The 10,454-nt window shown below is 30.2% G+C and overlaps 1 protein-coding gene across 3 annotated transcripts; it reads left to right on the top strand.

The window, feature by feature from the left end:
* The first annotated feature begins 6 nt into the window (after positions 1-6).
* Positions 7-9,501, top strand: TBC1D23 (TBC1 domain family member 23). Of its 3 annotated transcripts, XR_012460063.1 has the most exons (13): positions 7-185; positions 416-612; positions 958-1,274; positions 1,348-1,472; positions 1,558-1,708; positions 1,789-2,016; positions 2,095-2,308; positions 4,311-4,488; positions 4,773-4,942; positions 5,031-5,166; positions 6,876-7,067; positions 7,149-8,629; positions 8,749-9,501. XR_012460063.1 is itself a non-coding variant. In XM_074133166.1 (12 exons), the coding sequence occupies exons 1-12, from the start codon at positions 157-159 to the stop codon at positions 7,243-7,245; spliced, it is 2,028 nt and encodes a 675-aa protein (XP_073989267.1). In that variant the 5' UTR covers positions 7-156; the 3' UTR covers positions 7,246-9,501. The 3 variants fall into 3 exon arrangements, 2 of the variants coding, with proteins under 2 accessions (XP_073989267.1, XP_073989266.1); XM_074133166.1 differs by having other exon boundaries at positions 1,354-1,472; positions 7,149-9,501; XM_074133165.1 differs by having other exon boundaries at positions 7,149-9,501.
* Positions 9,502-10,454: the final 953 nt, after the last annotated feature.

Here is a 10,454-nt window from a genome sequence, read left to right as displayed (position 1 = left end):
TTTAGAAAGGAGTGCCAGCTGGTTGTTCTGTGTGTACTGTATTGTAATACAGTCCGCATTAGAGATTACGTTTGCGTATGTGGGATGAGCGAATATTTTAATAGGCCAACTTGAAGAGAATATTTTTTGATATTATGCAGTCGATAAAAATGGAAAATGGCAGAGAGCTACAATGATAAATCTTGGTGAGCAATATTTGAAATCCTCTAAATTCTTAAGATTATTATAATATTAAAACTTTCCATATGTATTACGGTTAGTTTAGTTGTCACTTATCAGAAGAGCTCCTTCTCATTTTAGTAAATAGACAGATAAGATAAGATCTTTCTGGGTTGTAAAACCATGAAACAATTATTCTAATTGCAAGCAATTTGTAATGTATTAGTTCAACTGTTTAGTCATAAATGTTTAATAGGATTGCTGAACTTGAATCAGCATTAAAAGAAGAATCTAGTATTAGTAATGGAGAAGAAAATGCTTTCATTTCTGAAGAACTAAGGGCAGAAATATGGAAATCTTGCCTTGGTGTGCACACTAAATCGACTTATTTTGATGAAATTTTCGACTTACCTGAACAAAATGTTTTGAGGCAGGACTGCCAGCAGTTTGTAGGTAAGAATTGATCATTTGATTATGTAACAGAATTCTTTGGATAGAAAGATTGTAAAGATTAGCTAGGCTAAAAATCTTCAGTTGTTTGGGCTCCATCCAATCATTACATCAACGGTCTTAACATTCATCAGTTAGAAGGATTATGGTTTTCGTATAAATAAACAAGAGCATCAGACTTTTAGATTATGTTTTAGGACAAATGAAGGATTTATTTTGAGTTGAAAGCTATTAGTACAGTATTATAGTTGTTACGGTAGTTTTCATTCAGAGCTATAGATCTGTAAATGTGTTCAAGCATCTTCACTTTACTCATATTTCTATTGAATTTTCTTATTTATTTTGCAGCTAAATTAGGTAATGCAGAAGAAGATAAATTATCAGTCCTGTCAGATCTGGAAAGTCTTTTGACTTATCACCGAAAATCAGTTTCAATTCCTTATACTACTAGTAATGGATGGGTTGAATTGTTGCTACCTTTGATTGCACTGAAATTGCCGAGATCAGAAACGTATCTACTCTTTGAAGCCGTCGTGTCGAAGTATATTCCGCGGGGAGTTGCCTTTTATCATTTGTTTAGGCTTCTACTGCTTTATCATGAACCTTCCTTATGCTCTTTCCTAGACACAAAAAGGATAACACCAGAACTATACGCTTCAAATTGGGTTAGTTTTTTAAAATAATAATTAATTTATCTTATTTTTGAAAACTTTAAAGTCTATTAGCTGTATTATTAAGTTTCAGTCCCTGTTTTCTGCATCATGCAGTTTGCCAGTCATAACACTTGTATGGGATTTGTACTTTCAACAGGCAGATCCATTTTTTGTGCTCTTTGTAGGGCTAGTTATAGTCATTAATTCTAGGTATTTACAATTAAATTTACAAAATGTCTGTTTATTGATTTAGTTTTTGTGTGTCAAAACCTACAATATTTTGTTCAATATTTAGAGAGCAGATCCTGTTACTTAAAGATAAGCCTAAGGAGATTATCATAGATGCCATTTCTACTCTTCCTTGTGGCCTTCAGGAGAGTGATGTACATGACTTATGTTCACTTGCTCAATATTATTCCTGTCGCACGCCTGGATCATTTAGACAAGTAAGTTACGAAAAATATTTAATTATTTGTGTAACAGTATTCCTAGAATTAGGAAATACAATTATTTATTAAAACCCTAGGATCTAGAGAGATGTTTGTTTGATGACGAAGAGTGCCCTGAAGCAACGAAGGCTATAACTCAAGCCCTCTGCCTCCCTGTGAATGTATCCGAACTTGTAGATAACATAGTATCCCCTCAGGAATTAACATCAAACGATGGCTTTAGGTTTTTTCTTGTAGATTGCAGGCCTGCTGACCAATATAATGCAGGTCATGTGTCTACTGCATTTCACCTTGACTGTAATTTGGTAAGGTTTTTTAAAGTTTTATGTTTATTGAATAACTAATTTTGGAGGTGGAGCTATTGTATTATGGAACTTTTAAAGATGTTACAGGCTGGTGATGTTTACAAAACAGCCGTTCAGGGGCTATTATCTGCCCAACAACAAGCACTTGATGCTGGATCTATGGCCGGCGGTGAGCACCTGGTCTTTATGGGCAGTGGTCGGCTGGATCAAGATCAGTACACACATATGGTAGTTGCTTCTTTTCTCAGAGATTCAGCAAGATATGTGTCGATTCTCAATGGAGGATATCATGGTAAGCAATCTTTTTATATCTACGAATAAGGAATGAACATTACAAAATAAGCAGCGACTTTGTCCCGATTATTATTTGACGATTGTTGTGCTTCAAAACAAAACTGGCAGATAAAGGCAAAAGGGAATTGTTATGCATGGAATAATAAACCAAGTAAAACCCAAGATTTTCTTGAGAAAATTTCTGTTCGGAACCAATATAGAAGGATAAAGAAACTACTATGATGAGGGTATTGTGCTTTACAGAAATTCACAGCACCAAAAAATGAGTAATTGTATTAATTGCTAGCTCGATCCGTAACAACTAATACTCGTAAGAAGTTTATCTCCGCGTGACAAGCAAATAAGACAAAGTGGAACAATGAAGGTGAGAAGTTATCATGAATAGACTTGGGTTGTAGTGTATGAGAAATTTATAAAAATATGAACTCTTATTATTGTAATTAACAAATATGTATTTGTAGTAAACATTGATTTAATATTGCACGTACGCAAGCGCACAAATTCTATTTTTATTTTCTTATAACATCATGCCGGATTTTTAAAATTAAAATTATAAGTAAAGTTTATAGTAATAGGCATTGTAGGATTTAACATCTCTAGAATGTTTGTTTATTTTTACTCAAGATGGTTTCTATGAGATAGCTTGAATGTAAAGGAAATAGAATTTTAATTTTATTATTATCTTTTTGTTTCTTCTAATTGTTTTATTTATTTATGTTTTTATCGAATCCTTTTCATTTTATTTATTAATTTTTTTATTACATTCTATGAAAGATAAGTGCATAGGGTGTTAGATAAATGTTTAGAGTACAAAGAAAAACGATGTATTTGTTTATGATTATATATTCTCTCTCTCTTTCTTTTGTTTATATTCTAGGCTCAGATAACGTTTTAAAAATTAACTTAAGTGTTTCAAGTAGAGAATTCTAGATTTCATTATGGCATTGACCTCCATAATTTACCAAATCTAGAAGTTAATAGGATGCCTATCCCCTGTGTAAATTCAGCAATTAACCTAAGCATAATCTTTACACTCTCCGACCTGAACAGTTGAAGAAATATCAAATAGAATATAGAACCTACCAGTTAAATGCATTGAACAAAAACAGCTGCAGGGCCTAAGAGTAAGGAAGCGGCTAGTCTTAAACCCTTGCCCATTGTACTAGAGAAACTTAAATAAAGTAAATCCAAATATAACTTAAGTAAATATTTGTAAATTATATTAAAAAAAATTAAGTACCTATAAATTAATAAGTTGTTTAAACCAATGGCAGAATTTACCATTTTATAGAGCATATTAGTACTGCAGCAAATTAGAATCTGAAAAACGGATATAATTAAATGTAATGGGCATGTAAGAAGTTCTGGGCCCGGAAATCGTCTATTTACTATGTGAGGACACATAATAGATAAGTATGTGTACCACTGAAAAAGCGGAAGCCATTTTATATTCAAATGTAATGAATACTTCAGGAAAATCATAGATCGGGGTTGAGAGAGTCTTTACTTACATCACTGAACAAAATACCGAAAGAGGGGGGGGGGAATATCTGTGCCCCTAAAAATTGTATTTTATGCGGTCAGTGGTGCCTTAACTCGGTAGAAATGAAATGAAAAAAAAAAAATTGATGAATAGAGAAACAAGTAGTAATAATAAACTCTCTTCAGAAGATCCGAAGACCGTCTAGTTGAAGCAGTCGACATTACCCAAGATTAAATACTGCTAAATATACTTTAGGTTCAGAAGTTAATTTCTTCCTGAAATATGTGAGTCGCAGGATACGTGGAAACAAGAGGGAAACGTTAATCATAAGACGAAGTTCTGAGGATGTCGCAAATTCCGTTAATTTCAGGGCAGAAACTTACGTTTCGTCAAATAGATTTATAGTAACAGTTACTATGTATGTGTTTTTCTCTAGATTTTTTCTGCCCATAAAGTGAAAATTATATTCAAGAATATTTTTAGTTTTCCTACTTTAATTAGTGATGTTTTTTTTCAGCTCTTCATGATTATTTTGGTGAATCGATAGATGTTTCTCTTGCGGATCACAATAGTGTTGCTTGTCAAGTTTGCCTAGAAAATGATCTGAAAACTGAAAAAAACAACACTGCACAATCTGCTGTCGGTAATGTCAATGGAGTTCAGTCGCCTTCCAGGGATATTTTTGGAAAAATTGGGTCAGTTTAAATATTATTTTGAATAAATTGTAAAACAAAATAAATGTGCAGTTCTTTTTCGATACAAATATTAGGAAAAAAATCCTCAAAAAATTATCTTCTGCTGCAACTTCTGTACAAAAATGAATAATATAGAATTAAAATTACTATCCTATCCAGTTTTGTTAGCCTGTACAAAAGGAATCTGTAATACAAATCTAGTTAGTAAAGAATGAGATTGTTTCTTTATGATAGTCAAAATGTTGGTATAATTCCTCTTTTAATGAAGTTCCCTGCTTCGACAGTGCGGTGGTGAAATCAAAGTCAGTAGAAGTTAAGGAAAAACTGCTAGAATACATTGTAAATCCTTCTGGTGCAGATGTTGAAAGACATGTAAAGCCTTCGGATAAAATTGGAAAACGATATAGAAATATGGCGCCAGTTTTTAGTATTGACGACGAGCATGAACCTCAAGGTATTAGGACTAACTTACCTTTTTTATTTCTTATGAATTACTAGTTTTAATGCGATTTTACTATTTTATTAATTATTTCTAATTTCAGATATAGGGTGGAATATGGTTGAAGAAGATGATTCTCAGTTCGAGGTTGTTTCATTATCATCATGGCGAGATCGAAATGACATAATTGAAACTTTTGAATGTAAAGAATTAAAAATGAACGGGGAAACTTATGAAAGGTAATACTTTAGAGTGCTCAGCGAATAACTCAGCTCAGAACATTTTTCTCATTTATTTTTTCATATTTCAGCGTCGTGCTTCATATTTCCTGGTAGAAAAAACGTTTTGCCTGACACTTATGATTATGATAAATAGAAAAACGGGTAGTTCAACGCTCGCAACCCTTCATTATATTCGCTTTGATAAAGGAAAAAACCCGATGACATCCCCTTTCTCTAATAGCTATTTGGTTATTTTCACCTATCTGTCTGATAATGTTTCTAAACTTATTATTTGTCTCTCTGAACAAATGAAATGTAGGCCACAAATTCATAAAGAAAATCTATAACTTTTAACTCATCTCTTTTTACTTATCTATTTGATGTTCCCATTTGCAAGAGTAAAAAGGTGTAGCTTAATTATGTATAAGTTTTATTATTTATAAAAATACCCTTAAGAAATAGTTTTTAGCATTTTTGTTTCACCGTTTTTGCGTGATGGATATGTTTAGAATTTGAAGGTCCTCAATATCTCCAGAGTAATAATTTTATTGAATAGATCCAGCTAACTACGGAAAGTTTTTAAAAACTCATTTGGCACCTGTAAAATTCCGATGCTTTCTTACATTTTGCTCTGTCCCACCCTAATTTTAATTCGCGCAAGATAAATTTATCATCTAGAGTAACATCACAAAGATAAATACTTTGTAACAATTCGCTCAAAAATTGCATTGCATTTCAGAATAAATTTTAAACTGTAATATATCTTAGCCATCGCTAAAAAAAGGATTTTTTTTTTAATTTTAACTTTTTATTAAAAAATTTCCGTTGAATCTTTTACTCCACTTTTATCAGTTAAACTTTTTGGATTGAGGTACGAATGAGATTGAATTGTCTACAATATACTTTTTGTGATTAGAGACAAAGAAATGATTTTAGAAAGATACTTTAATAGGCTTCACTTCCATTTTAATTTATCGTTTTGAATCCTTTTTGTGTCAATGTTAGTAACTGAATGGTTAAAGCCAATGCCAAAAAAAACAAACTATTTGGATATTTTTTTTTATCATTATAAAGCTACTTATTCTTTTGTTGACAAGATAGTAAATAGATTCTCCTTATAAAAACTGACTTCTATGAATATTTACAATTCGAAATGCTTTTAGTACACTGCTATTCAAACCATTCCCCCCTCTCTTGTTTATATGTTTCTGAAAGAATTTCTCTTGCATCTCACTTGCTTTCTTTATATTTATATGTGTTCTATTTGGGTATCTTATACCGAATCTCAGGATCCCATAATTGTTTATCTCGTTTTTTTTATGTTTCATTATTATTTAATCAGAGAAATTGTGGGAAAAGAAGAATCAAAGAAACATAAATTCCCTTTTTAGCTAGATTAATTTTTATTGATATCGGAGTGATCTAAGAAATCTTTAGGGATTACGTTACAGTTAGATATTACTAGCATCAGAAAGAAATCTCTCATCACAAGTATGGAAAGGGATTAGCTCATTGGGTTTCCAAGCGGAGATCCCGAGTTCTAATCCAGAACGCTGCCCTCTCTGCCCTGTGCACTCAAGCGTTCATAATCACGAGACCGTTATTGTCACTAAATTCAAACCGTTATTTACTTTTCGTTAATTGTATTTAATAATTATACAAATATATGAAATCGTTTTGTTTATTCAATTTTGTTTTGTTTAGTTTAAACTTGTTTTTAATTTTAGTGAATTACTTGTCAGTAAGAGCCATGTGTATGTGTTGCGACATACTGGTAAACGCGACAGTGCTAAGGTGATAGTAAGAAAGCCTCTTTCTGCCATTGTAAGAATAACTAGAAAAAAGAAATATCCCCAACTAATTACATTCAAGTATGGATCGCCTCAAGGTGATAGTTTAAATATAACTGATATGGACAGGTAATTTAAAAATTATTTTCACTTAATTTAAATTAAAAATAGAACAACAATTTTAAATTATTATTTACATTTGTATTGTAGGTTTGTCATCCCAAAAGCTAATGAAGCCACGGCCGTTATATCACAGCAGATTTTTAATCTGCTGAAACGTGAAGAAGATGGTGGAAGTTCACAGTAATTACTATTCTATGTATAAAAACATATATACAAACAAAATTTTGTTTATAGAAACAAAATATTCCTTCTGAAATCTTATTATTCTAAAGCTGTGAAAGATTTTATTATTACTTTAATAAATAATTTTTAATTGTATTTATTTTAAAATCGTTTATTATTAAACATTAAAATATGTTAAATGACAGACTAGTTTACTGCGAAAATAATTGAGAGCAATTTAAGTCTATTAATTTTTATTTAATTTAATTTTTTTAACAAAAAGGAAATAAGTTAAAAATGAACTGGTGATAAAGCCTGTTTAATTCATATAATAATTTTTTTCTCGGCCATGATTTTAGGAGAAAATTAAAGAGTTGCCTTTAAAATTATTGCAAATTATATTTTAAAAATGTTAGAGAATTGATACTTTAGGCTATTATTATCTCTAAATTGAGTTTGCATTGACTTTTATATCGTTGGTACCAACCTCTATACCAAAGTACATTTCCAGTCCTTACTTAGCCAAGGAGGAAGCTTTAAGAAAAAGATAATAAACATTGAAATCTATCAAAGGAATTCTATAAACAATAATATGAATGTGATTATTATTAAATAAATCTCAGACAAATATATGTTGTGCAATTCATATTTGAACTATTATTGACCTTTTACTTTAATAATTAGTAAATATATGTCTTATCATGTAAATTTGCCGAATCGAAACAGTTTTATGTTTCAAAACATTCATTTCCGTGTTTTAGTGATTTTAGTAAAATTGTCACAATATCGTAGTCGCTGTCAGATAAGAATAATTTTTTAATGCTTTAACTACCTAGTTTGGAGCTTTCAACGGGATGCCTCCTCCTATATTTAAGTGAACATTACGAATTAGAGGTATTTGATATTTATTTTAATCTACTTTTTTTTTCGATTCCTAAGGCATGTATTTCTGTGTGGAAGCCTTAGTTTGTTTTACTAGTCTTATCTTTCGGGACAAGGTCTTTGCAAGCGGGTTCCTGTCTCAGTAATAACTCTTGTGTATTAGGAAATAATATTTGAGTAATAGATATTTTGTTCGTTTATCTTGAAAACCATTAAAACTGTATTTTGATTGTTACTGTACCAGCAAAATTTACTGTATCTTTATCTATTTTTGCATTTCATTAAACGTTTCACATCAGTGTTAAATAAGAGTAAAACTGTCAGTCCTTAGTTACATATTTAATATTTATATAATTTACGACCAAAGTTTTTTTTAAATACTATATTTTTGTGTTGAGTATGCGTGATTAAATAAAAATTCTTGCTTCTATATGTTCTAATTCATGCAATAACAGAAAAAGCTAGTTCCAAAATTAATTGCAAATTAACTATTTCCCTGATTTTTTTAAAACTATTAGTATTAAGTGAGTACACTTTGCAGTACACTTTTAAATAAAAACTTGAAAGTAGCTATTGAATCCAAAAATACATCTGAAATACGAAATGTGAATTAATTCAAACTGATCTTTCTTTTTTTTCGAAGAAAAATATTTTCTATTCAAGAAGAAGCATCGCTTTGGAACTACATTATGGGTATTTGATGAGTTGGCAATCTGACCAAGGATATTTTGTCATTCTGGTAAATTAATGTACTTGAACATTTATTAAACAAAAACAATTCTTAACAATATTGCTTCTGAAAATTAAAATTTAAATGAACTTCTTATATAGTAGTTAACTTAGCTAATCGCTGAAATTTTGTATGTTATCTTGTAAGAGATTTAAAAGTGACTGCTATAAAAATTGCTAGTAGGACCCCGCCTGAATGAATTTCACTTTCTATGTCCGCTTTTTGCATGTTAGCTCAATAATTAAAAATTTTAAAACTTTTGAATTAGAGAAGATAACAAATTTATATGTATGTTTAAATTTTCTGTAAAATAATTGTGACGTGGGTGATGACTTCTACAAGTTTCAAAATTTCTTTTATAAAAGTGAAAATTGTGTGCAATATGTATGAGTGATGTTCTTCTTTTTTACTATGTAAAAATCAAATATTAACTTAAATAGTCTATGATGGTATTTATTGATTAGGAAAGTAGTCAGTATTTTATCCTATAAAATATTAAAGCAGTAAGAGAAAGGGCAATGGTCGCTTTAAAATAGTAATTCCCTAAAGTATTTAAGCGATATATTTTTCTTATTGTTGAGGAGATAAAAGTACTTATACTTTATTAAAAAATGAAAAATTGTAAATAAATTAACATGTAAAATAAATTATTGATGTTCTTCATTACTTATGTTTTTTAATTTTCTAATACCAATTAATTTGGCGTATGACCCTCAGACGGTTCTTCAACCATGAGTATTTGTCTGTTACGAATTAAATAAACAAATATGTAATTCTGTAAAATTTTGAATAAAGGCACTTTATTATTATTATTATTAATTTGGCGTATGGTCTTAAATAGCGTTCTGTGCATTTCAGAGATGCGCACGAATGCGTCGCCAACTTACAGAAACTCACGCTTCATTTCATTTCCTAATATAAATTCTGAGAAGCCGCAGTAATCTTTTGTTTAATATTAAGATTTTTTGTTTATTTATTTAATAAGAAAATTACTTTTACAATAATCTAACTAAAAATAAATTATTCTAGTTTGATTTGAACAACATAAAACAAGCGGCATGCACTCGAGAACCACGAAAACTCCCCAAAGAATCTTTGAGGTTTGTAAATAAGTAGCCGGATAGATAATGTATTATAGATTTTAGAAATATTTTTTTAAATTTAAATGGTTTGATATTATGTAAATCTATTGCTGACGTACACCTTAACACTTAAAAGCTAATATAAAACCAGCTATGTGAGATCCAGCAGATGTAATACAATTTAATAATAAATCTTCCTTAAAAAAAAGTATGACCAAACTAGTTTGCTAAAATGATTTGTTCAACTTAACGATGAATTGTTAAAAGAAAGCATGTCTATAAAAATTAAAGTTTATTTTGCTTATTCTAAAATATAAGATTTAACCTTGTAAGTGCTATCCAACTTTTTAAAGCTAAGAACGTCTAGTAGAAATGAACAACCCAAGACACTTATTTTCTTCTATCTCTTCCAATTTAAGACGAAGAACAGATTACTGCTACTTCCTCTTCAAATTTAAGTCAAAGAATTGTGAACTTACAAAATTAAGTGTAATATCTCCATTACAGAAGCAACCTACCTGTAACATATCTTACACA

The sequence above is a fragment of the Rhodnius prolixus genome, unplaced genomic scaffold, assembly GCF_049639745.1.
Source record: "Rhodnius prolixus isolate KJV_2025 unplaced genomic scaffold, Rpr scaffold_10, whole genome shotgun sequence".
Taxonomy (NCBI): Eukaryota; Metazoa; Arthropoda; class Insecta; order Hemiptera; family Reduviidae; genus Rhodnius; species Rhodnius prolixus.
This window is presented reverse-complemented; position numbering and strand designations above follow the sequence as displayed.